The sequence below is a fragment of the Lacerta agilis genome, chromosome 6 (assembly GCF_009819535.1).
Source record: "Lacerta agilis isolate rLacAgi1 chromosome 6, rLacAgi1.pri, whole genome shotgun sequence".
NCBI classification, from domain to species: Eukaryota; Metazoa; Chordata; class Lepidosauria; order Squamata; family Lacertidae; genus Lacerta; species Lacerta agilis.
In genome coordinates this window covers 82,336,762-82,359,493 of record NC_046317.1, presented here as the reverse complement: position 1 = coordinate 82,359,493, position 22,732 = coordinate 82,336,762, and the positions used below count along the sequence as shown (strand labels likewise).

At 43.5% G+C, this 22,732-nt stretch overlaps 1 protein-coding gene across 1 annotated transcript in view; it reads left to right on the top strand.

Moving 5' to 3' along the window:
* The window catches only part of LOC117049246 (piezo-type mechanosensitive ion channel component 2-like), a 56,970-nt gene that overhangs the window by 30,755 nt on the left and 3,483 nt on the right, over positions 1-22,732 (top strand). The window contains exons 30-45 of the mRNA XM_033153987.1: positions 401-570; positions 1,317-1,486; positions 1,791-2,030; positions 3,051-3,309; positions 4,738-4,926; positions 6,216-6,399; positions 7,090-7,216; positions 8,529-8,676; positions 11,940-12,154; positions 13,688-13,846; positions 16,009-16,156; positions 16,935-17,123; positions 18,092-18,184; positions 19,952-20,121; positions 22,115-22,231; positions 22,533-22,612. Coding sequence (XP_033009878.1) covers positions 401-570; positions 1,317-1,486; positions 1,791-2,030; positions 3,051-3,309; positions 4,738-4,926; positions 6,216-6,399; positions 7,090-7,216; positions 8,529-8,676; positions 11,940-12,154; positions 13,688-13,846; positions 16,009-16,156; positions 16,935-17,123; positions 18,092-18,184; positions 19,952-20,121; positions 22,115-22,231; positions 22,533-22,612 — 2,658 coding nt within the window. The remainder of the gene's footprint in view (positions 1-400; positions 571-1,316; positions 1,487-1,790; positions 2,031-3,050; positions 3,310-4,737; positions 4,927-6,215; positions 6,400-7,089; positions 7,217-8,528; positions 8,677-11,939; positions 12,155-13,687; positions 13,847-16,008; positions 16,157-16,934; positions 17,124-18,091; positions 18,185-19,951; positions 20,122-22,114; positions 22,232-22,532; positions 22,613-22,732) is intronic.

The window sequence follows — 22,732 nt, the reverse complement described above, 5'->3', positions numbered from 1 at the left end:
CCTATCAGATTATTTTAGGGATGGAGGTGGAGCATTGAGGGGTCAGATGGTCCTTGTGGTTGAGGAATATTGGAATATAGCATATAGTGGGTTGAGCAGATCCTTCCCCAAGGTGTCCTACCGTGGGATGAGACTCAGACAGTAATCATTGATATGAGGGAATAGAATTGTTAGAAAGTTGTCCCCTTTTTCATCTGTGAAATGAGGAAGAGTTGAGATTTCTCCAAGTAAAAAATAAAACAAAGCATTTGCACTGCCAAACAAGCCACCTCCAATCTTGGGAGAACTTCAGGTGCTGCAGTTGATTCAGAAAATGGGGAATGAAATTTCAGGTGTCCAAAATATATTTTGGGTTGCGTCAAGGCTCTTGGTGATTCTTACATGTGCTTTCTCTTCTTAGCAGAAAACATCGTTCAAAGAGCAACCAACATTGTTAAGTTCACTTGGGTTTTTATCCAAGCGTTGCTGGATGACACCACAGAGGCACTGAATTCGCTTTGTAAAGATAACCTGGATGTAACAAATGTGCTGAGGATAGAAAAGTGCATGATTTGGCGGGAGATTCAGAAGGTAAGCTCTCCGGACCTTGACACTGTTTCCCAATTTAGAAAAGCAAGCAGGAGTAGATCAAGTCGGAAGAGTACAGCATACAGATTCTGGATCCCACCCTAAAGTCCCACCCACTGAATTAGTTTCTCAGCTTCCGGGGTCTGGCTGGAATGTCCTCTGAAGAACTGAAATCTCCAAAGCAAGCAATTCAGAATATAGCAACAGCTTTTATAGAGTGTTGTATCCAATCAGTGGTGCCAATTTGAATAAAATGTTCCGTGGGCCCAGGTAAGCCCTGCCCCACATCATCGATCACGTAACATCACCCACCCACCCACCCACAAACCATTTGAATGGTAATGATAATCAACTTTGGGGGGCCCCAGCCCTCTCAAATATTTTATTGGGGGGACTGAAGCCTTCTCGGCCCCTAGGAGTTGTCTTCTATGTCTCCAGTGCTTCATATGCAGAATCCTGTTCATGCAACAAGACTTGCTCTTCCTCTGGAGCAGATTTTTTGTGTGTGTGCATGTGTGGTGGGACGGGAGGGGAAGGGGGAAATCCATTGTGCAAGCAGAAGTCTAGTGTGTCAATGGAACAGCCTTGTTGTCTACCATCCAGTGTCTTTTTGAAACCCAAGGTCTTTATGCAAAACCTGAATTGCCATTTGCTCTGAATGAGCTCCAAAGAGCAGTTTTCCCTGGGTGAAAGCATCAGGTAAGAATGGGTAAGCCCTAGCTAGCTAACTAACTAGGTTTTCTTTTAAGGGAAAAGTGGCCTCAGCGAACATTGTCCTTCAGTATTATAACCTGGAGAAAACCCAACCAGATTATGGAGAAAGTGAAGCTGAAACAACAGAGACGAATGAGAGCAACAACAGGTCACCCCAGTGCCCACCTGGAGAGTACGTGGACCCATCCCTTGTGCAGCTCCGCAGGTGAATAGTAACTTGTTGCCGAAAGTTGGAAATGCCCAGCAAATACCCTTGCTGTGACTTTTCCTTTATTCATTTCTCTTTATTCAGCAAGAGCATTGAGAGAAGTACTTAGTTGTGAACTCTGAGGGCTGGAACTCTGTGAGGGGGATAGGGGTCTCCTAACAACACTCGGCACCCTCAACAAACTACAGTTTCCAGGAGGGAAGCCATGGCTGCTTAAAGTGGTATAACAGTGTTTTAAATGTCTATTGCAGGTGGGGCCTGACTGACTTGGATGTTGTTGTTTTCTGCCTTTGGGGAGCAGGAGATCCAGCGATGCTTCCAGGGGTGTGGCTGGAAATGAGAAGGTGGAAGAAGGAAGCCTCAATGGGCCCTGCCCCCAAGGGCTCACTTCAGCATCTTCCTGTACAGAATCTGCCAGTCGGGGCTCCTCTTCATCAGTAATGGAAGGACCTACATATTCCCTATTTGTGAGAAGTGAAGAATCAGGTGCATCGAGCAATGTTCCTGCTATGATGACAGCCAGTGAATGGCTCCTGAACAGGCAAGAGTCTTATTGCAATTAAGCACCAACTAATTGAGTATACTACTGGAAGGAGTGGCGCTGTGGTCTAAACCACTGAGCCTAGGGCTTGCCGATCAGAAGGTTGGAGGTTCGAATCCCCACAACGAGGTGAGCTCCCGTTGTTCGGTCCCAGCTCCTGCCCACCTAGCAGTTCAAAAGCACATCAGAGTGCAAGTAGATAAATAGGTACCGCTCTGGCGGGAAGGTAAACGTCGTTTCCGTGTGCTGCTGTGGTTCACCAGAAGTGGCTTAGTCATGCTGGCCACATGACCCGGAAGCTGTCTGCAGACAAACGCCGGCTCCCTCGGCCTATAGAGCGAGATGAGCACCGCAAGGCCGTCCTGCAACTGGACCCAACAGTCAGGGGTACCTTTACTGGAAGGATGGGGAGCTATCAAGATTTTGCTGGATTTGCAACTAGGGACAGAGGAGAAATTTCAGATCAGTTTGCATTTAAAAAGGGAAACCTGCCTAATTTGCACTCCCTGAAACATTTCACGACCCAAAATGCAGCTGCAACTCACATTGGTTATGCAAAGCAGTTCTCCAGCCAAGTAACGTGTAAAGAAAACAAATGTGTGTGCTAGGGGAAAGCATGAATAAAAATGCATGTGTGAGTGAAAATAACATGCAAAAATACTTCATACATTGCTTCCCAAAACGTAGATTCTTGTAACTTGAATCCATCGGTTCGGGTCCTACCATCTGGAGCAGGAGAAAAAAAGCTTGCTCCATCCTCCATATGATTCCCCTTTAGATATTTGAAGGTGGCTATCAAATATTTTGGGGTACAACTCCTATGAGCCGCAGCCACGACAGCTGGTAAGAACTGCAGTCCAAAACACCAGGTTGGGGAAATCTGTTTTATATTCTGCCCCAGTCTAATCTAACTGCACTACTAATTCTAAAATGTACAAGCCAGTGGACATGCACTCTTCCTTATTCAACAAATGAAAATAATCTACATTTCATTTTTGTTTTTTTCTTGTTGTCATGCAGGGTATTTCATGACAATGAGCTGGAGCAGTCAGATAAGTTCTACCAGAGCCTTCCTAGGCCCCTGAAGCTGGGAGTTGCTTTGTACAATGCTATGGTGTCTTATTCAGAAATGCTGTGTTATTTTGTGATCATTCTAAACCACATGGTCTCCGCATCCATCCTCACTTTGGTTCTACCTATCCTGATATTTCTGTGGGCCATGCTGTCTATTCCAAGGCCTACAAAATTCTTCTGGATGACAGCCATCATTTACACTGAGGTGAGTGTTCAGTAGATCCTGTTTATAGGGCTGAGTGATATTCTCATCTGTGTACTGTATTGTTCTGCTAGTCCATAAGACTTCCTAGAAGTTTTAGCCTCTGACTTGGGAGCCCTATTGCAGATATTAATATTGTGCAGCTTGAAGTCATAGGGTGAATAAAAACCAGGTCATCTTAGAATAAAAATTGTCCAGACCAAAGTATGTTTCCAAAGCTTTACTAACATAACTTTATTCAAACAGAACATAAAACAATAATGATGCATCCAAATAGTTGCATAAAATCACGTGCTTGTCCATGCACAGGTCCAGCTTCTTAAAAATATCAAATTACCCCAAACAGAGCTGAAATCAAGTGTCTTTCTCTCCAGACATGGACTCCATTAGCCTGCATTCCAGCCTGAGGGTGTTTTCTCCAGGAGAGACTCATTTGCACACCTTTCTTCTATGGTGGCTGAGAATAAAGGACCACTCCTTCAAAATGGAGATTTGCAACTGAATAACCGTACCATGTGATCTAAGGTTAAACACTATGTAAAAGAGTAGCAGAGATACATCCTAAGTTAATTATCAACCCATTAGGTGCTCAGAGAGCTCTTCTTAGCTTCAATTGAATTTCAATGGAACAGAGTCATTTTTCATTTCAATGTACTATTAAACAATTATGCTTAACAATCTCTTCCTCCATTGAAGAGCTACTTGTTGCAACTAGGAACAAAGGATATTATAGGACAGCGCAAGGAACCTTTTTGAGCCTCAGCCTCATCTTCCTTTGCTGTCCACTTTCCAAGAGATTCATGTCAGCAGTGGTTGGGACAAAAAAATGCGGGCTAGGCCATGCTTCTGGGGGCAATTGTGGCTCTCTAAGCATCTCTATCTGGCCCTCTGTACTAAGATAATATTTAAATTTGTTGCTCTACCCACTAGCCCCTACCATCACTGGTATGTTGTCCAGAAGCAAATGCAGCTTTTGTGCTGTCAGAGGTTTCCCATTCCTGATATATAGGAGAGAATGGCAACCTAGCAACCCACTCTGCCACAAAAGGGAGGATGGGAAACCTTATTCCAACCCTCTTCCTCAATCTGGGCACCTTGATTGATACGACCCAGGTGCTTGGGCTTTTGCATCCCTGCTTAAGGCGTTGGGAAATAAATTTATTTAAGGGCATCCAGCATGCCCTGTGTCAAACAGATGGAGCAGAAACTTACATATCACAGTTGAATCCAGCAAGGGCACGTATTGAACGTGTTATCTGGTCCTCATACAATTTCCATGGAACTTTTCTGAAAATGAAATTGTCAAATAAATGGAATAAATGCAGGGGGTGGATTTCTCATAATACAATTGGGCTGTGTTCCCATATTCCTAGCCCTTTGCCTTTGGAATCCAGCATCTTTGAGGACTGTGCACTTTCCTTCCCATGCCAGGTAACAGTTATGGTCAAATACTTTTCTCAGTTTGGATTCTTTCCTTGGACCACCAAGGCCTATTGTGGGGTCTACGCGGAAGAGCCGCTTGCTTTGCCAAATATTGCTGGGATCGAGAAGAAGGATGGCTACGTGCACTTTGATCTGGTTCAACTGCTGGCCTTGTTCTTCCACAGGTATATCCTGAAGGTAACGCCATCCATACTTTAATGGAGCTATTTTAGAGCACGGACTCATTAACATTTGCTCAAGGGAGGATTCATCATAAGTAGGGATGGGCAAAATTCATCAGTTTTTATTTCTCTCGGCTTTTCATTTTCCAGTCTTAAATTCAGTTGTTCACATTTCTATATTATTACAGTCGTACCTTGGTTGTCAAATGCCTTGGTACTTGGATGTTTTGGCTCCCAAACACCACAAACCCAGAAGTGAGTGTTCCAGTTTGCGAATGTTCCGATGGGACTTCCACAGCTTCCGATTGGCTGTAGGAACTTCCTGCAGCCAATCGGAATCTACACAATGGTTTCCGAATGTTTTGGAAGTCGAATGGACTTCCAGAACGGATTCCATTCGACTTCCAAGGTACCACTGTATTATTATCTTGCTGCTTATGTTTATTTCCGTTGAAAGGTTGGATTCTGATGGCAGCACGGGTAGGCAAGGGAGCCATCCAAACCCAAGGTCCACCTGGATGAGTGGCTCTCCTAGCTCAATCAGCCAGTGTAACTCCCTCATCCTGGCTCAGCTGACTGAATCAATACTGGCAGATCTTACTGTTAGGATTCATTCCCCGTGTTGCAGTCATGGGATTGTTTTTATCACGTGATGGTGTTGTTGTTTTTTATTCCACATTGTGAGAAGTGATGGAGACAGGATGATTTTATTACTGTTTTTCCGTGATGTAGGATTTTTATCCTTTGTTTTTTCTCTTGGCTGTCTGATGCTGAAGAGGAAGGAGCTGAGTTACGATGCTCCGAGTGTGTATATGTAAATAAATGTAGTTTAGCCAAATTGCTGCGCTACTGAGTCTGAATGCTGACTGCCTATGCTCTGCTGATCCTAAAGTGTGCTGATGCCTCTTGGTATCAGTCGCTGTGATATTCGGGCTGGAGAAAGATTTTGAATCTCCCGAAAGAATAACTAGGAGGGAAAGAAAATGCCAGTCGGCATGTGTCTCTACCAGACTCCTACTTGTGTGTAGGACCTCCTGACACTTATGCCGGCATGAGCCCTGAAATATTGGTGTTCTTGGGGATCCTCCCTGCTAATGTAAGAAAGTTGTTGTTGTTGTGGGGATGAACCTTGAACACTTCAGAGGGAAGGTAGGATACAAAAGTAATAATAAATACCAGTAAACACTGAGACACCTCCAGAGAGGACTCTGTCGATGAGTTGAGGGGCCTCAGGCCTCAGGCCTCCTCAAGCAGTTCGTGGTCCCTGTGTTTCACTGATGTGTTTCACTGTACTGCATTCTACAGTGCTATGGACTTTGGGATTCCAAAGGTGTCAATACGGCAGGCGCTGAAGGAAAGGACCTGGCAGGGAGGCAAAAGAAGAAAAGGCACAGGGGCCATCTGAAGGAACGTCCATCTGGACCAGGAATAAACTATTCTTCTAGATACCCAAGTCCCTCCAGGGCCGCCGCCAGGAGTGTTGATGAAGGTAGTTGTGTTCTATGTTATATCAATCAAGCACTGCTGGGAGTTGTTTATTTTGGTTTCCCCATGTATTTCTTATCAGTAAAAAAAAAAAAAAATCAGTATGCGCAAGCAAATTTTTATTCCAAAAGTGTGGCCAAGAGGAAAAAGTTTGAAAAAAAAAATACTGAGCTAATGGACTCTAGATGAAGCAACTTCATATGTTCTTGGGATCTTTAAAAGAATTGTTTGTGGCTGTTGTGTTCCTGCTCCTGCTCCTGCTCCTGCTCCTGCTCCTGCTCCTGCTCCTGCTCCTGCTCCTGCTCCTGCTCCTGCTCCTCCTCCTTTTATGGCTGATTGGCCATCCATCCTCCCCCCCCCCCCCCCGTTTCTCTGAACTTCTTTTGCACATACGAAACAGAAAACTTGACCTCCCTGTGTTCATTAAACTGTTGTGGTGCCAGCATTTTGGGGGGGACCTCTGGGGCAGACGTTGGCAGAAGAGCTTCCATTTTAATATTATGCAGAGGTCATTGGAAGCGATGCCTGGAGGACTGGTGGCACGGATAACGTGACTGAGTGGGTGGCGGATCAAGTGCTTTGTGTTTTGCGGACGAACCCCACGTGAGTTGGTGAGAGCCTCAAATGAGGTATTGCTCTTGTGAAATGAATGCTTCCCAGATAGAGAGCTGTGGTTAACTTTCTTTTTTGGCAGACAAAACTCTGGAAGAAGCCAAGAAGAAATGGAGCCTTTTCAGGAAAAAACCCACTGGTAGGAAGAGACTTACTAAAGCAACAATAAAACAGCAGATGATGAAGGCAAAGAAGCTGCTGATTAAAATGTAAATTGGGTATTGTTGTTTTTTAAAGCTATTTAAAAAGCGAGGTGTTGCAATATGAATGAGCAGAGCTGGAGGCAAGGTGTTGGGTGGGTGGGAATACGGGTGTCATCAATGGACCTTCTACTCCCTGTAACAGACTGTGCTGCTGACATCTGTGTGTCAATGGTGGCTAGTGCCCTTTGGGATGGGTAGAGCCGGGAGGCCAACAGTAGGTGGCGCCAGAGCCGATGTGAGGCAAAGCTATGGAATGGCTGGAACTGTCAGTTGTGGTTCTCTCAGTTTCTCATTTTCTCATTTTCCTAGTCATGAATTCAGTTGTCCATATTTCTGCAGCAATCTGCAACATTTAGCTTTTTAAAAAGAGAAATCCTTGTGAAAATTCATCAGTGTTTTAGTGCAAATTATCCCCTGGTAGGAAATATTTTTGTATTCAATGTTGACATATGAAGACATTTCCCCAGGCATTTTGCGTGTGTGATATTCATGAATATATGCATTTTTATTTATGCACTTCCCCTTGTTGTTCCCCTTCCACTTCGGTTGGAGAACTGCATTGCAAAATTTGGAGTAGTGTGACTTTCAAAGGACAGCTGCGCTTCGGTTCACATATTGGTTGAGGAAGCGTAATGGGGCTTCCACCCCCTACTCGGTGCCTGCAAAATTGGCTCAGGGGGTGGGAGAGCCCCCAGAGCAGGGAATAAAGGGAAGAGAGAGAGTGTGTGTGTGTGGGGGGGGTATTGTTCCATCTGCAAAGCTGCAATGTCCACGCAGATGAATGATTGGAACATCACAATGTTAAATAACGATCTTCCGGTATTCTGTAAGTACGAGTATTTAATGAGGAAGCAGGTACAAGAAGTTTGTGAAAGTGCTTGACATGCTTTTTCCTGGGAATATTTGTGTCTAGAGGATCCTCCTTTCAGCCCTAGCTCTTTATGGGTGTGTAACACTGCGGTCACAGCAACAACGCTGTGCTTCTAAAGCCTGATCGTAGAACTTGGAAGAGTCACGACTTCACCTCACTGCAGTTTGTTAAGGGTGGTGTTAGGACACCCTTAACAAGATGCATTTCTGAAGATTTTTGGGTGGTGGTGGGAAGCCCTTAAAGTGGTGGGAGAGAGATTTTAAAAGTATGGTATGGATGTGACCAGGTTCTTACGAGCTACGGTGGATGATTCACAAATACAGCCGAACTCTTTGTTGCTAGACATGCGGCATACATTCCACTGAGCTTTCAGAAAGTTAGTGACCCTTTTGAAAAACACAACTCTCCTTTTCAGCTGGACTGATCTAGATAAATTTTCACTTGCAGCGCTCTTCAGGTATACCGGCCCATAAGGCAATTCTTCTACGACATTATTCATCCAGAATGCAGCCAAATCTGCGACGTTTATGCTCTCATGTTCCTGGTTGATGTGATTAATTTTATTATTGTCATCTTCGGTTACTGGGCTTTTGGTGTAAGTATCGGCTCGCCTTGCTAGTTACTAAAGCAACAGGTGCTTTGAATGGCTTGAAACGCGTAGGAGTTATTTGTTTTGTTTATTTATTTCATAAAATTTACACACCACTTGATTGTAATTTTTTTTAAAAAAACCAAAACAATTATTATTATTAAATAATTATTAAAGCAAGATTATTGCTTTATCTTTTTACCAAAAGATAAAACAATAAAATCAAGAAAGATTTGCAGCTTATTTTTTTTTTTTTTTTTTTTATAAGAATTTATTGGCATTTTTCCAAACAACATATACCCTCACCCACACCCACAAATACAAAACAAATATGACAAATACAAACAGTGTCAAGATTCTTATAGTATCTTTCTAAAAAGAAAAATTTCTTTTTCCATATCTTGACCATTGACTTCCCCTGCCTTTTCACCTTCGATTTTATATCCTTAATCTATTTTATAACCATTTCTTCTGAAAAAAAAAAAAAAAAAAAAATTAGTTCAATTATATATTTACATCAAATTATCTTTTCAACACCTTACTAGTAAATACATCACCATAATAATACCTCATCCTAGTTCTTCTTAATTCAATCTTATCAATTTCTTAACTTAATCTAAGTCTTAATCTTGCTCCTCGCATCAAATCTAATTCTTCTATCCTTAAGATTACTGCTAATAGCATAAAAACTTGAAATATCTCCTTTCATATACAAACAAAAATATAACAGAGTATTGTTGACAGTATTCACCCTCCACTTTCGATTTGCCGTGTTAGACTACTTTAAATTTTGTTTAAGACTTCACCCCACACCCCCTCTGTCCATTATTCTTCTCCTGGTGGCATCGGCACTGAACATCCGTGTAACTTCTCTCTCCCAACGTCCACAGATCCAGGCACAGTCCATGTCTCTTCTTGCCACGAGTTCAGAGGTGTCCATCTCATCATCTCCCTGCTTCTTCGGTTCTTTGTAACGTTCCTTTTCTTCTTGTAAATACCTTAATTCTCTGTCCCTGGCCCCCGAGCTCACACCCCGGGGACTGGATATAACAAATCTTAACGTCGCCTTGGGGCTGCCACCCCCAAAAAGCGAATTTCTTCTCCGAAGTTGCTCACTCAGTTCTCTCCATCTTTCCATCCACTCTCTCAGCTCATTAGCAAGACATTCTTCATAAGTGTCAAAAGTTTTAAAAGCCTCCTCTGTGGGCAATTGGTTCCCTTTCAGATCCCCACACAAGACTTTGACTTTTCTATAAACAAGTTCCACCTTCAAGGCAATGAGTCTCTGTTCATCTGTTAGTCCAGAGTTCAATACCAGTTCAAGGACAAAACCCAGCATACTGGCAGAGGAGGAGGAAGTGGGTGTTGTATTTCTGCTCTCCTCTTTGTTCAACGCCATTTTTCTGTGCTGAAGCGCAAACACCGCAACTTTAAATGGAGATATTTTCCTCTAATTAACTGCTCGAAAAAAGAGTTTGCCAGTCTCATGTGTCAATTTTAGCTACATTAAAACCAGTTCTGTAGCAGTAAACCCTCATTTGGTTACATTCTTCGGCTCGAAGGGAGGGAGGCAGGCTACCTTTCCCCTTCCCCCCGGATCGTTCCAAAAACGCGATTTTTAATCCAAATCTTTACTCACGACCACCGGGTTTTTAGCTCCATTCTTCGCAGGTAGAACTTGGACGCTCACCGCGGGCTTTGTCGCCGCATTTGCATCCCGGTTGGGGCATGTCCCCTGAAGCCCGGCTCCGGTTGTCCCTTCACCCCCACTCCCCCTTTACAGGGGGGGCAGGGGAAGGGTTCGGAGCCTCCGCGGGCACAGCCGGGGAGCCCAGGGTGCGGGACGCTCTTCCCGCACCCCAAACGGAGCCGCGCGCTGCGGTAGCGCGGCTCCTGACCCCCGGGATGGACAAGGCGCCTCGAGACCGAGGCAGCCTTCGACCACCCGGCGATGGCGTCGCCGCCGGAAGTCCGAAAGATTTGCAGCTTAAAACATACAGAAAGTCAAAATTCACATCATTTTTTTTCTAGGTAGGCTTGTCTAAACAAGAATGTTTTTAGCAGGTGCTAAATACAGTGAAGGTGCCTTCTTGATATCAATAGGCAGGGAGTTCCAAAGGTTCTTTAGCTGCCACACTAAAGTTCTGTGATGGTTCGTACTCAAAAGCACTTTGTTGTTACTTTGCATGTTCCAGAACCAAGGCGGTATTTGACCCCAGACTCTTAAGGAGGCTTGAATCTGTTCTGCTAATCTGTTTGAAACTGTGGAAGCTGTAGCGGGGTAGGAGAGTGGAAAACAATGCCAATATATTTCACATCTGCCAAGCAATGTGCCCCTTTGGTTTCAAATAGGTAAAGGTAAAGGGACCCCTGACCATTAGGTCCAGTCGTGTCCGACTCTGGGGTTGCGGCGCTCATCTCGTGTTACTGGCCGAGGGAGCCGGCGTACAGCTTCCAGGTCATGTGGCCGGCATGACTAAGCTGCTTCTGGTGAACCAGAGCAGCGCATGGAAATGCTGTTTACCTTCCCGCTGGAGCGGTCCCTATTTATCTACTTGCACTTTGAGGTGCTTTCGAACTGCTAGGTTGGCAGGAGCTGGAACCAAGCAACGGGAGCTCACCCCGCCGCGGGGATTCGAACCGTCAACCTTCTGATCAGCAAGCCCTAGGCTCTGTGGTTTCCTGGGAAACAAATTTTCATGGCCCTCTTGTGGCTATTGTGGCTCATTTACCATTTAGCGATAACTCTGGAAATATATACAGTCATACCTTGGAAGTCGAACAGCTTAGTTCCCAAATGTTTTGGCTCCCGGACATCGCAAACCTGGAAGTGACTGTTCCAGTTTGTGAACTATTTTTGGAAGCCAAATGTCCAATGGGGCTTCCGCAGCCAATCAGAAGCCATGCTTTGGTTTTCCAATGTTTTGGGAGTCGAACAGACTTCTGGAACGGATTCCATTTGACTTCCAAGGTACGGCTGTACTTGATTCTGACCAAACTAAGCCTCCTGATGTATATTTTGCTTCTTCCCTTGAGTTTGTGGTTATGACTTGCTTCGGTTTTAGTTATGTCCTGTAAGTATTGGACAAGAAAACATGGGATTTTCTAAAAAAAACATTCACAACTTTGCTGTAGTAGCCAAGTAGTATATAAATTCAATAAACAATAGTAGCTTTGTAGTGTTGATCTGCCCATAGATTCTGACTGGAAGCCTAGGCTTGCTCCTTCACACCCGCATGTTATCAACGAATGCTTCTAATTTGTTTCAGAAACACTCGGCTGCCGCTGACATCACAGAGTCCCTTTCAGAAGACCAGGTGCCCGAAGCTTTCCTGGTGATGCTGTTGGTGCAGTTTGGGACGATGATAGTTGACCGTGCCATCTACCTCAGAAAGAACATGTTTGGGAAGTGTGTTTTTCAGGTGCTTCTTGTCTTTGGCATCCATTTTTGGATGTTCTTCATCTTGCCTGGAGTAACAGAAAGGTATGACAATGAAAGATGCCAGAGAATTCCGACAAAAACTGAAACTAGAGCGGAAATTGCTGATAACAGAACCATAGAGTTGTAGAGTTGGAACGGGCCTGGAGGGTCATGCAAGAATCTCAACTAAAGCATCCATGTTTGCTTATTTGTCCCATGTCCAGATCAGAAATAAATCCAGCTGTAAGGTCTGTGTGGTGGTTGCTCGCGAGTAACGAGGCAAGAGTCCAGCCTGTCTTTTAACAGGTTTATTGTGCATGTTATGTACAGTGCAGAGCTACAATTCTATGTCTATATCAATCACTCGCAGAATCCGAGAGGGGCCCCTTCCGGTTGCGACCCCAACATAAGAATTTCGGTACCCCCAGTCTCCGCCTCCCCTCCTTGCGTTTCACCCCTCTGCGCAGTCCGTGCAACGGAAATGGCATGCCTCCCTCTTCGTCCGCTGGGTGAGGGGAGTGCAGGGTCTCTACAGCAGTGTTTTTCAACCTTTTTTGGGCAAAGGCACACTTGTTTCATGAAAAAAATCACGAGGCACACCACCATTAGAAAATGTTAAAAAAATTAACTCTGTGCCTATATTGACTATATATAAAGTTAATTCTCTTGAATTTTTCAATTTTCCCCACGGCACACCAGGCAACATCTCGCGGCACACTAGTGTGCCACGGAACAGTGGTTGAAAAACACTGCTCTACAGCATTCCCAGAGCCCCTGCGCTCATGGCCCCTGGTTTCCTGCCCTTCCCCACTGGATACATCGCTGTTTCCTCCGCTGGAGGAGGTGCAGCTAGTCAGATGGGGTCGGGGCTCCCTGTAGCCTCCTGAGAGCCCTTCCACCACCTTGCGCTGAACCGGGGACAGTTCCCTGACACCAGCAAATCAGTATTCACTGCTATGGCTGCTTTCAGTTTACGAATGATATATACCGGTAGTTGATTTCATCCCCGACCCCTGTTTGCATTGCATTTCCTTTATATTGCAACGAATGTGTTAGTGCTTAGTTCTCCCCCTTCACACATGGACACACACACACAGCTGACGTTTACTACTTTTTCAAGATGTCTCTGCATGCTCAGCCTAGACTGCAATTGGGAATGCTGGAGAATTCTGCTGGAAACGTAAATAGGAGTAGAATTTGGCACAATTTGCATATTTAGCCATGATCAGGGACAGATGGTGTTGGCCATCGTTCCGTTTTTATAGCCTGTGAACGTTACCAAAGTTACCGCATTATTTTTGAGGTTTCCTTTACATTGAAATGCATTGAAATTGAGTATGCAATCAATTACATTTTGGCCATAGCGGAGAGCAAGATGCATAAGGTAGGTTTCAGCGGAAGCTGAACTGTGGCAGAACGGAAGCAGCGCTGTCTGCGGCAGGCCCAGCGTGGGATGGAAATCTCTTCCTCCTTACATCCCTAGCTGCTGTGTTTGCCTGCGGAGTTCAAGGAGGGCCATGCCCTAAGAAATCTTTCTTCTAACTAGTCATAGTTGTTAAAGAGGGAGATTGGAACATCTCTCTTGTTTACTTGCAGGAGGTTTAACAGGAATCCAGTGGCTCAGCTGTGGTATTTGGTCAAGTGTGTCTATTTTGGTTTGTCGGCTTATCAGATCAAATGCGGTTACCCCGAACGGGTCTTGGGCAACGTTCTGACTAAGAGCTACAATTGCATAAACCTCTTCTTATTTCAAGGGTAAGCAGCACTTTTATAAAGAAGGGCAGAGAAACCTAATAATATCCCCATGAAACGCAAGCCATTATGTTAACAAGCCAATCACAAAAGCAAGAAAGAACGGCTGGCAGGGGGAAATGGGGGGTGGAAATCTCCAGGTGCTTGAAGGAAGATTTATTGCAGGCCTGTGCTGGAACAAATAATTCCTCAGGGGTTCTATAAATATAGAAATAGCATACATAGGAAACGGAATAGTAAGGTAAAAGAGGTCCTTACAATCTCACACTGAGTTACTGTGAAACGAAATTATCAATTTACTATTTTGTGTAAGAAATTATTATCAAAAATTTTAGTTGCTTTTTTGCCACAGCCCCTCAAATAAACACAAACATACGTTAAACTAACATTTATAAAAATCAAAAAACCAATTCTGTTGTGTGTGTGGTTTGTTTTTTTAAAAAAACTAGATTGAACAGCTCACCCACGTAAAAAGGCGAAGTAGGAATGTTTTTGCCCGGTGCCTAAAGTTATGTAATGATAAAAATGAGGAAAAAACTTTTTCATTGTAATAATTGTTACAGGTTTTTTTTAAGAGTAATGTAACCAGCTTAGAGAGCAGGAAGGCAGGAGGCAGTTGCTGCCTGAGGTTGTGTGTTCCAGCAGCTGCTTGGCTGCAAACATTATTGGGTGGCCTTAGGCAAGTTGGGATCTCTCCATGTAGCCTACATAGAAGAGGCTGGAATGAGAAGTGTGAAGCAGTTTGCACACTGGAAAGGAGGGGAGCAGGTTGTGTATCTCTCTCTCTCTCTCACACACACACACACACAATATCTGCCAAGTGTATGCAGCGTCTGCCCCATAAATATTCTGATGTCCCACAACAGCTGGCCCCCAGAGGCCCGGTGCCTCTAATCTTGGAGGTGGCATATAGCCATGCTTACTAGTCTCCAGTGATATCTTTGCCCTCCACCAGTTGGTCCGAACCCCTTTTAGAGCTCTCTCAATTTGGCCATCACTAGGCCACAGCAGATGCACAATGGTCTTAATCACCCCATTGACTAGAAGAAGAGAAGAAGAAGAGTTTGGATTTGATATCCCGCTTTATCACTACCCAAAGGAGTCTCAAAGCGGTTAACATTCTTCTTTCCCTTCCTCCCCCACAACAAACACTCTGTGAGGTGAGTGGGGCTGAGAGACTTCAAAGAAGTGTGACTAGCCCAAGGTCACCCAGCAGCTGCATGTGGAGGAGCGGAGACGCGAACCCGGTTCACCAGATTACGAGTCTACCACTCTTAACCGCTACACCACACTGGGACACACAGGACACAGTTGGGCTTTTACGCAATGCCAAAGGGTTTCCCTGACTTCTGAAGTGGGTATAATATGTAGGGGGAAGCGTCATGCTCCTTCTGGGATAGTTTGTCAACTTTTGGTTCCCACCCTGCACTCGGATCTCACCTGTGGCTCCTAGAAGCTGTCGGTGTGCGGTAGCGGCCACACCCCGGGAAATGGCTTCGACTGGCTGGCTAAACCAGGTGAGGGTAGCAGATGAGTCACAAATCATCAGTGAGTTAGGGACTTGCCCTATATGCAAGGATAAGCTCTAGTGGATTGAGTGGACAAGACCAAGAGTGGGTCCAACGGTCAAGGAGGTGGTTTCTGCATGTGCTGTGGAGGGCAGATGGGGCTCATCAACCTGGGAAGGTAGCCCTCCTAGAGAAGGAAAACTCTGGTCATGAACCTGTGCTACCTTCTGAGATACCTTCAGGAGAAGAAAAGGCTATGAAGTAAACCCTGAAGAAATCCAGAGTGGAGTCCCTAAGACAGTTGGATGGTTGCTTGTACACCACCTTCTGGCAACTCTTGCAGCCAAGCTTGTTTCAGTCCCAGAGAGGTCACTTCAGTGCTGCTAAGACAGCAAAAGCAATGCAGGAGGCAGCAGTTAGGAGTTACTGGTCTCTGCAGCCACAGCAGGTGTCGTGATTCTCCAGCGGTTTGACTTCACCCCCGGAGGCGCATTCCATTGTCTCTTGAGACAGATGGATGCCAACAAAAGGGCATCGGATTTTGAGAATTTGTAGGCCCTATCATTCTTACACAAAGCCTTTTTTTGTAGACAGGCTTTGACTGTTTTGGGTTCTTATTGCCCCATTAACTAGCCACCTTTCTCCTCCTCTGTGCAGCTTTCGCCTGATACCGTTTTTGACAGAACTGAGGGCTGCCATGGATTGGGTTTGGACCGACACCACACTCAGCCTCTCCAGCTGGATCTGTGTGGAGGATATCTATGCTAACATTTTCATCCTGAAATGTTGGAGAGAATCTGAGAAAGTGAGTTCTGTTGCTTAAGGGTTACCATTAGCCCCGCCAATCAAGATGACTCCGGGTGGTCTATCAGCAGCAATGACTAGGGCAAATCTCTCTTGTCTGGCAGCACAAGTCAACAAGTTTAATTGTCCATAATTCTGAGATGGAATGTGGCCTACATTTCTCTGCTCATATTTTGAAAATGCACGTGGCCCACAATAACTCCCTCTCACAAAAACACATATAAAAGGACATAGAATGTTAACCAGCCCAAGCAAAAGAGAAATACTTTTGCCGGGCACCTAAAGATATGAGGCAAGGTGAGCTGACCGCCTCAGGCGGCAGGATGCAAAGGGTCAGAAAATCCCAGTGTAGATCATTATTTCCTCCTTGATCCTGGTGTAGATTATCACTCCCTCCCTCTTCCCTGGTGGGGAGGGAGGTGTTATTTTGTGGTTTGCCTCAAGCGCCAAAAGGCTGGCCTTGAGTGGAATATATGTAGGATAGTCAAATATATGCAAATTAAGCGAATGCGTGGAATTCTAGTTACAGGTGGGTAGCCGTGTTGGTCTGCCATAGTCAAAACAAAATCGAAAATTCTTTCTAGTAGCACCTTAGAGACCAACTGAGTTTGTTCCTGGTATGAGCTTTCGTGTGCATGCACACTTCTTCAGATACGTGGAATTCTGTTTTTCAGAATGCTGAGTTTGTGATACCTTGATGCACAAGCTAGGGGGTTTAATTATTATTATTTAATCAGCGGACTAAACACACAGCTCTGTTCCCATTCTCCATTTTGCAGAAATACCCCCAGCCTCCTGGGCAGAAGAAGAAATTGCTTGTGAAATACGGGATGGGAGGATTCATTGTCTTTGTGCTCATCTGCATTGTGTGGTTCCCACTCCTTCTTATGTCACTGGTCAAATCAGTGGCAGGAGTAACTAACCAGCCTTTGGGCGTCTCTGTCAAAATTACCATCAGTGGTTATGAGGTAGGTCCGGAGGAGGTGGAGGGTCAATTTATAATAAAGATTGGGGATAAGTATTTTCGATGAGTACTGGGACATTTCCACCATCCAAAGCTGTTGCTTTAACATGACAAAAAATAGAGTGGAGTTATAGCTGAACGATCCTTGACGCCTCCAGTTAAAGGGTTGTGTCTAACAGTGCCATTCTGCTTGTAGGGACGTGGGTGGCGCTGTGGTCTAAACCACTGAGCCCCTTGGGCTTGCTGATCAGAAGGTTGGAGGTTCAAATCCCCGCGATGGGGTGAGCTCCCATTGCTCTGTCCCAGCTTCTGCCAACCTAGCAGTTCAAAAGCACGCCAGTGCAAGTAGATAAATAGGTACCACTGCAGTGGGAAGGTAAACAGCATTTCCGTGCGCTCACGGTTTCCTATTGCACCAGAAGCGGTTTAGTCATGCTGGCCACATGGCCTGGAAAGCTGTCTGTGGACAAACGCCAGCTCCCATGGCCTAAAAGCGAGATGAGCGCCACAACCCCATAATCACTTTTGACTGGACTTAACCATCCAGGGGTCCTTTACCTTTTACCTTTTAGTTCATAGCAAGTGTCAACACCAACCAACCTGGTTCTTCCCTAATCTGGAGCTGGCAAGCGCCGTCTTCTCCTTCTGAACTTTATTTCCCATTGGAACTCCCATTCTTTCAAAGTCGCATGCTATTATCCTCTGGGCTCACCTATGGATCTGTGTTGCTGTGTGATGCTTCAAAGTGATTGTTCTGCTGATGTTGCTGTGAACCGTGCTGCTACAGAGTTTGAATTATGGGTGCTGAAATGCAACTAATCCAGCTTTGTAGAGCTTGAGGGTTGGTTAGCATCAGCCTGTGAATAGTGTGTGAGACTGAACTTTGGGTTTGAACCAGCTAAGGTGAGATGAGGAAGGTCTTTATAGTGGAGCTGAGGTTTGTAACACAGGCTTTCGTCCTCTTTCTGCTAGTCTTTGTTTACCATGAGTGCTCAGCAGCAGAATCTGGTCCCTTTCACTCATGTGGCGTATAATGAACTCACCACTCAATATGCCCTCCATCCTGTAAGTACCGTATATATTTTATTGCGCACAAGGAAACCTCCTGCAGACAAATTTGCCAGCCGTTCATTGCATTGCTGCTAGTCCTACCAGAAGTGGGGGTTATATTTGGTTCCTTTTTTAAAATCCCACTTTTTATTTTATGCAAGGTACATATACAAATGATAAGAATCTGCATTCGGCATCAAAAATGGTGAAAATGCTCAGTACTAATAAGAAAAAGAAGAAAACAAACTGAAGAAAACAAAAATAAATAAGTAAAGAGGAAAAGGAAGAAAGCCAAGTAATTGAGATGTTTCGTGGCACCTTACAATGTATTAGCAGACATGTTAGTTGGCAATCTCTGTCCTATGGAACACTTTTTGGTTAAATCAGTTTTCCATTTATTCTGACAAAGGTGTCTCATACTGTTTAAATCCACTGCAATTCTATGGATCTGCCTTAGATTTATGGGATGTTTGAAATTATTATTTCAAAGTTGATGCAGTATCTAAATGCACCATGTTCCACAATCCATTCATGAAGTGTTTAACATGTAGGTGTTGATATACAGTATGTGGATATTACTGGTTCTGTTCGTCTCCTCATTTTATCCACAATGTGTTTAATTTGTAGGTATTGAAATACAGGTATACCAGTTCCACATGTCACCTCCTCAATCTGCCTGTAACTTTTTTCAGAATCATTTTTCACACACACACACACACACACACACAGTTTCCATGAAGCCATGTTTCCCAAACATGCATATTTGCCAAGAGTTTATTATTATTATTTTGCTCCTAATAATAATAATAATAATAATAATAATAATAATAATAATTGCAGTCATAGGTGAAAGATGTGGGCTTAACTTGTTTTCATAAGTACTTGTTGTTTGTTTAGTCTTCTTAGTCGTGTTCGACTCTCCATGACCCCATGAAGCAGAGCATGCCTTGGAAACTCACTTTCTTCTCAAAGCTTCTCCTTTTTCATGTCCATGGAGTTTTCTTGGCAAAATACTGTAGTGGTTTGCCAGTCCCTTCTCCATTCATAAGTACACTTTAAATAAATTACTAGGACTAGATTCGATACTATTAAGATCTATACTTGACTAATACCATAATGTATTCTTAAGAAACGTTGTAAATGTTGAGTTTTAAAAACGTAATTGCCTTATCCATAGCTAACCAAGACTTTAGATGAGATAATCTCAATTAATACAGGCAAAGTCTATACCCCAATCCTCTTCTCCATTGTCTTTACCGTGATTCCCACTTTCTTACCAACCCACAAAACATATAAGGCTAATTTTTGCCATTGGTAATGACTGAAGATTTCCTTTTTGTGGGGGGGGGGGAGAAACAGGAGGGGAGAGGACCATTATTGGAACTTAACTCATTTGTTTTATTGAAATCCTACCAATGCAAGAAGGTTTTATTTCTGTCAAAATCTTACTTAGTTTCTTATCGTGATTTATAATGAACGAGACCCTCCAAATGTTGAGTTACCCATATTCCTCAATATCAGATCAGAACATCTCTCCATCCATCCCTGGGAATGAATAAAATTTACCGCTGGCATCCTTTTCAAACTGTTCTTCTTTTTTCTTTCTCTCCAACAATAGCTGGTGAGACCCAATTTGAATTAAAACTGGATTTCAATGGTATCTTTACTGGGTTGCCAAAAGCAGGTTAGATGGGAACTTAGCTTGAGGCAAGGAAATTTCTCTGTCTTGCTTGGAACAACAGCAAAAACAAAAAACAAAAACAAAAATTGTGTTTTCTCCAGTCTGCCATGCAATTTATAGTCAACTATAGCCCGGAGGACGTCATCGTTGCTAAAATAAAAGGCAATGCCAGCTTGCTGTGGAACATCAGCCCTGCAAGTCGGAAAGCTATGATTGCAGAACTCTCCAATTCCTCCGCAATCTACATCAACTTCCATTGGACTCTTCTCAGGTTTTTTTAAAAATCTTTTTCATATGAAGTATACTCTGTGTATGTGCACACACACACACCCCTCGCTTGCAGGTTTTCCACAGGTATTTGGTTGGGTACAGTGAGAACAGAATGCTGGGTTTGATGGGCCATTGGCCTGATCCAGCAGGCTTTTCTTGTGTTCTTACTCACAAAAAGCACCCCTCTTTTTTTGCTGCCTATGGCTGCCATAACCACAGCCCGAAAGATTATTGGTTATCCTCCCCCAACTTTGGAAGAACTATACAGTTCCCGTTGGCTTAAAAAAGTAAATAATATTTTACAGGATCCATCTCATCCGGGATATAGTCTTTTTGCACCACTGCCTTCGGGCAAGAGATAATAGAACAATTAATCAAGAACAAATAGATTGAAGAATAGTTTCTACCCAAGAGCTATAACCATCTTAAATGCTGTAACCAGAAGAGTTGTGATGGGTGTGTACGTATGTGCATGTGTAGCTGACAATGTGTTGTTGTTTTTTGCGCTGTTTTTTGTTTTGTTTTTATGGGATGGCATCCAATTTCGTTGCACTTGTACAATGTTGTACTTGTACTTGTACAATGACAATAAAGAAATCTTACCTTATCTTACCTTGTTACCAAATAAAGTATAATCAGCTAAGGAACTAACTGAAACCTGCTCTGTTTGGTGACCTCGCACCCAACCCTCCTAGCCCCCACCCTTTGCATTGCATCCTTTCTGTGACACTTGTCAAGTTTTTCCCCCAGAGTAAGCCATCTCTTGGCAAGCCCTGTTTCGTTGTCCACTACATAAGAGGCACATCTGTAGCACAAGAGAATCTCTCTCTTCCATAACGCCTGCCCTGAAGAACATCTAAATCTTCCCTTAACCTTTTCTTCCTATCCGTTTTTTTACAGGATTTTGTATATTTATATATTTATTTGGGGAAAAAATTAATAGCTTTATTGATTAAAGTTACACATAAAGCAAACAAAACCTTACAAACACTTCAAGACACAAAAAAAACAAAAGGGGGGAAAAACCGAGTAAAAAAACAGAAACAATAGTTTTACACAACTAAGACTTCCAACCTTTCTCAACATGCTTTTTGTCCTGTCATTATTTTCCTCCACAGGTTTGTCTTTTAACCTATCTTTTCTTTCTTATCCCTAAACAACTCTTGTATTCTTTCCTTTCACAAATATCACTTTATTTCTGCTAACATGGAATTATTTGGATAATAAAGTTCTAAATAATCCTTAAATATAATCCATTCTCTCGATGTTTTTTGCTTCGATAGTCCTCACATTGATCCAGTCAATTTTACCAATTGTAAGTATTCTAACATAAGTATCTGCCAGTCCAAGATTGTTGGCAGTATCTCGTTTTTCCAGTTCCTTGCTATGAGAGTTCTAGCTGCTGTTAACCCGTATTGAAACAATGTTCTTATTTCTTTTTTTAATTTCAAGAGGTAATATCACAAGTAGAAATATTTCCGGTTTTTTTTTTAAGGTTATTTTGAATAATTTTTTAAATTCCTCATAAATATCATTCCAATAATGTTTGATTAATGAGCAGGTCCACCACATATGATAGTATGTTCCTACATCTTTTTTACATCTCCAACATACAGAATTCCTTCCTTTATACATATTAGCGAGCTTTTGGAGGGGTAAGATGCCACCTATAGATCATTTTCTTGGTATTCTCCCTCAGGTTATAACACGCCGTGAACTTAATTGTCTGTTGTCCGTAGTCTCTCCCACTGTTCCATTAATATATTATATCCAAAGTCCTGTGCCCATTTTACCATGACTACTTTTACTTGTTCTTCTTTTGTTTCCCATTCCAGCAAATAATCATATATTCTTGAGATGTTTTTTTCCTTTTTATTAATATTAATTCTCTTTCAAATCTGGATGTTTCTTTCGCAAGTCCATGTTTTAAATCTATCATTAATCTTTGGCGTAATTGGAAATATTGTATTTTCTTCCTATCCCTATCGAATCAGGAATGCCTCTCTTGTGAAGAATGTTGAAGCATCTGGCGTACACACAATGCGCTATCAAGACAAAGGGATTCAGGAGCAAATCATCGAAATGCTACGTGGGACCAGAACGGAAGGCGTGTTAGTGTTACGTTTTCTCTCCTGATTCTTTCAGTGGCCGTTAGCGCTTCCCCTGCTATGTGTCCTTCAGCATGTGATATTCGGTGGCATATGTCTCCTGTACATGGGATCTCCACTTGGCTACCATAGCTGTGGATTATTAGACCTTCCTCCCCCATGGATTTGTTTAATATAATGGAGGCTGCATGGGGTACATGTGAAAAATGAACACATGTTGATCTGGAAAGGAGCAAGACCTTTAGCATTCACCGAGGTTTTGCTTTGCTTTCGTTCTGCTCCCCCCCCCCTACCCCCATTTTAGTCTGCTTCCTGGTGTCCTACCAAGGTATCTGAGAGCAGCTGGCGGAGTAGAAGCTAAAATGGCACATCGGCTGCAAGTGGGTAAGTGGACAAAAGTGCAGAAAAACCTGCCTGCTTGAAGATGAGAGGAGGCCATTGCTGCAGAGTTTTGCTATAGGAAGGCAAACCCAAAAGACGCATGTCGTATCGTATGAGCAAAAA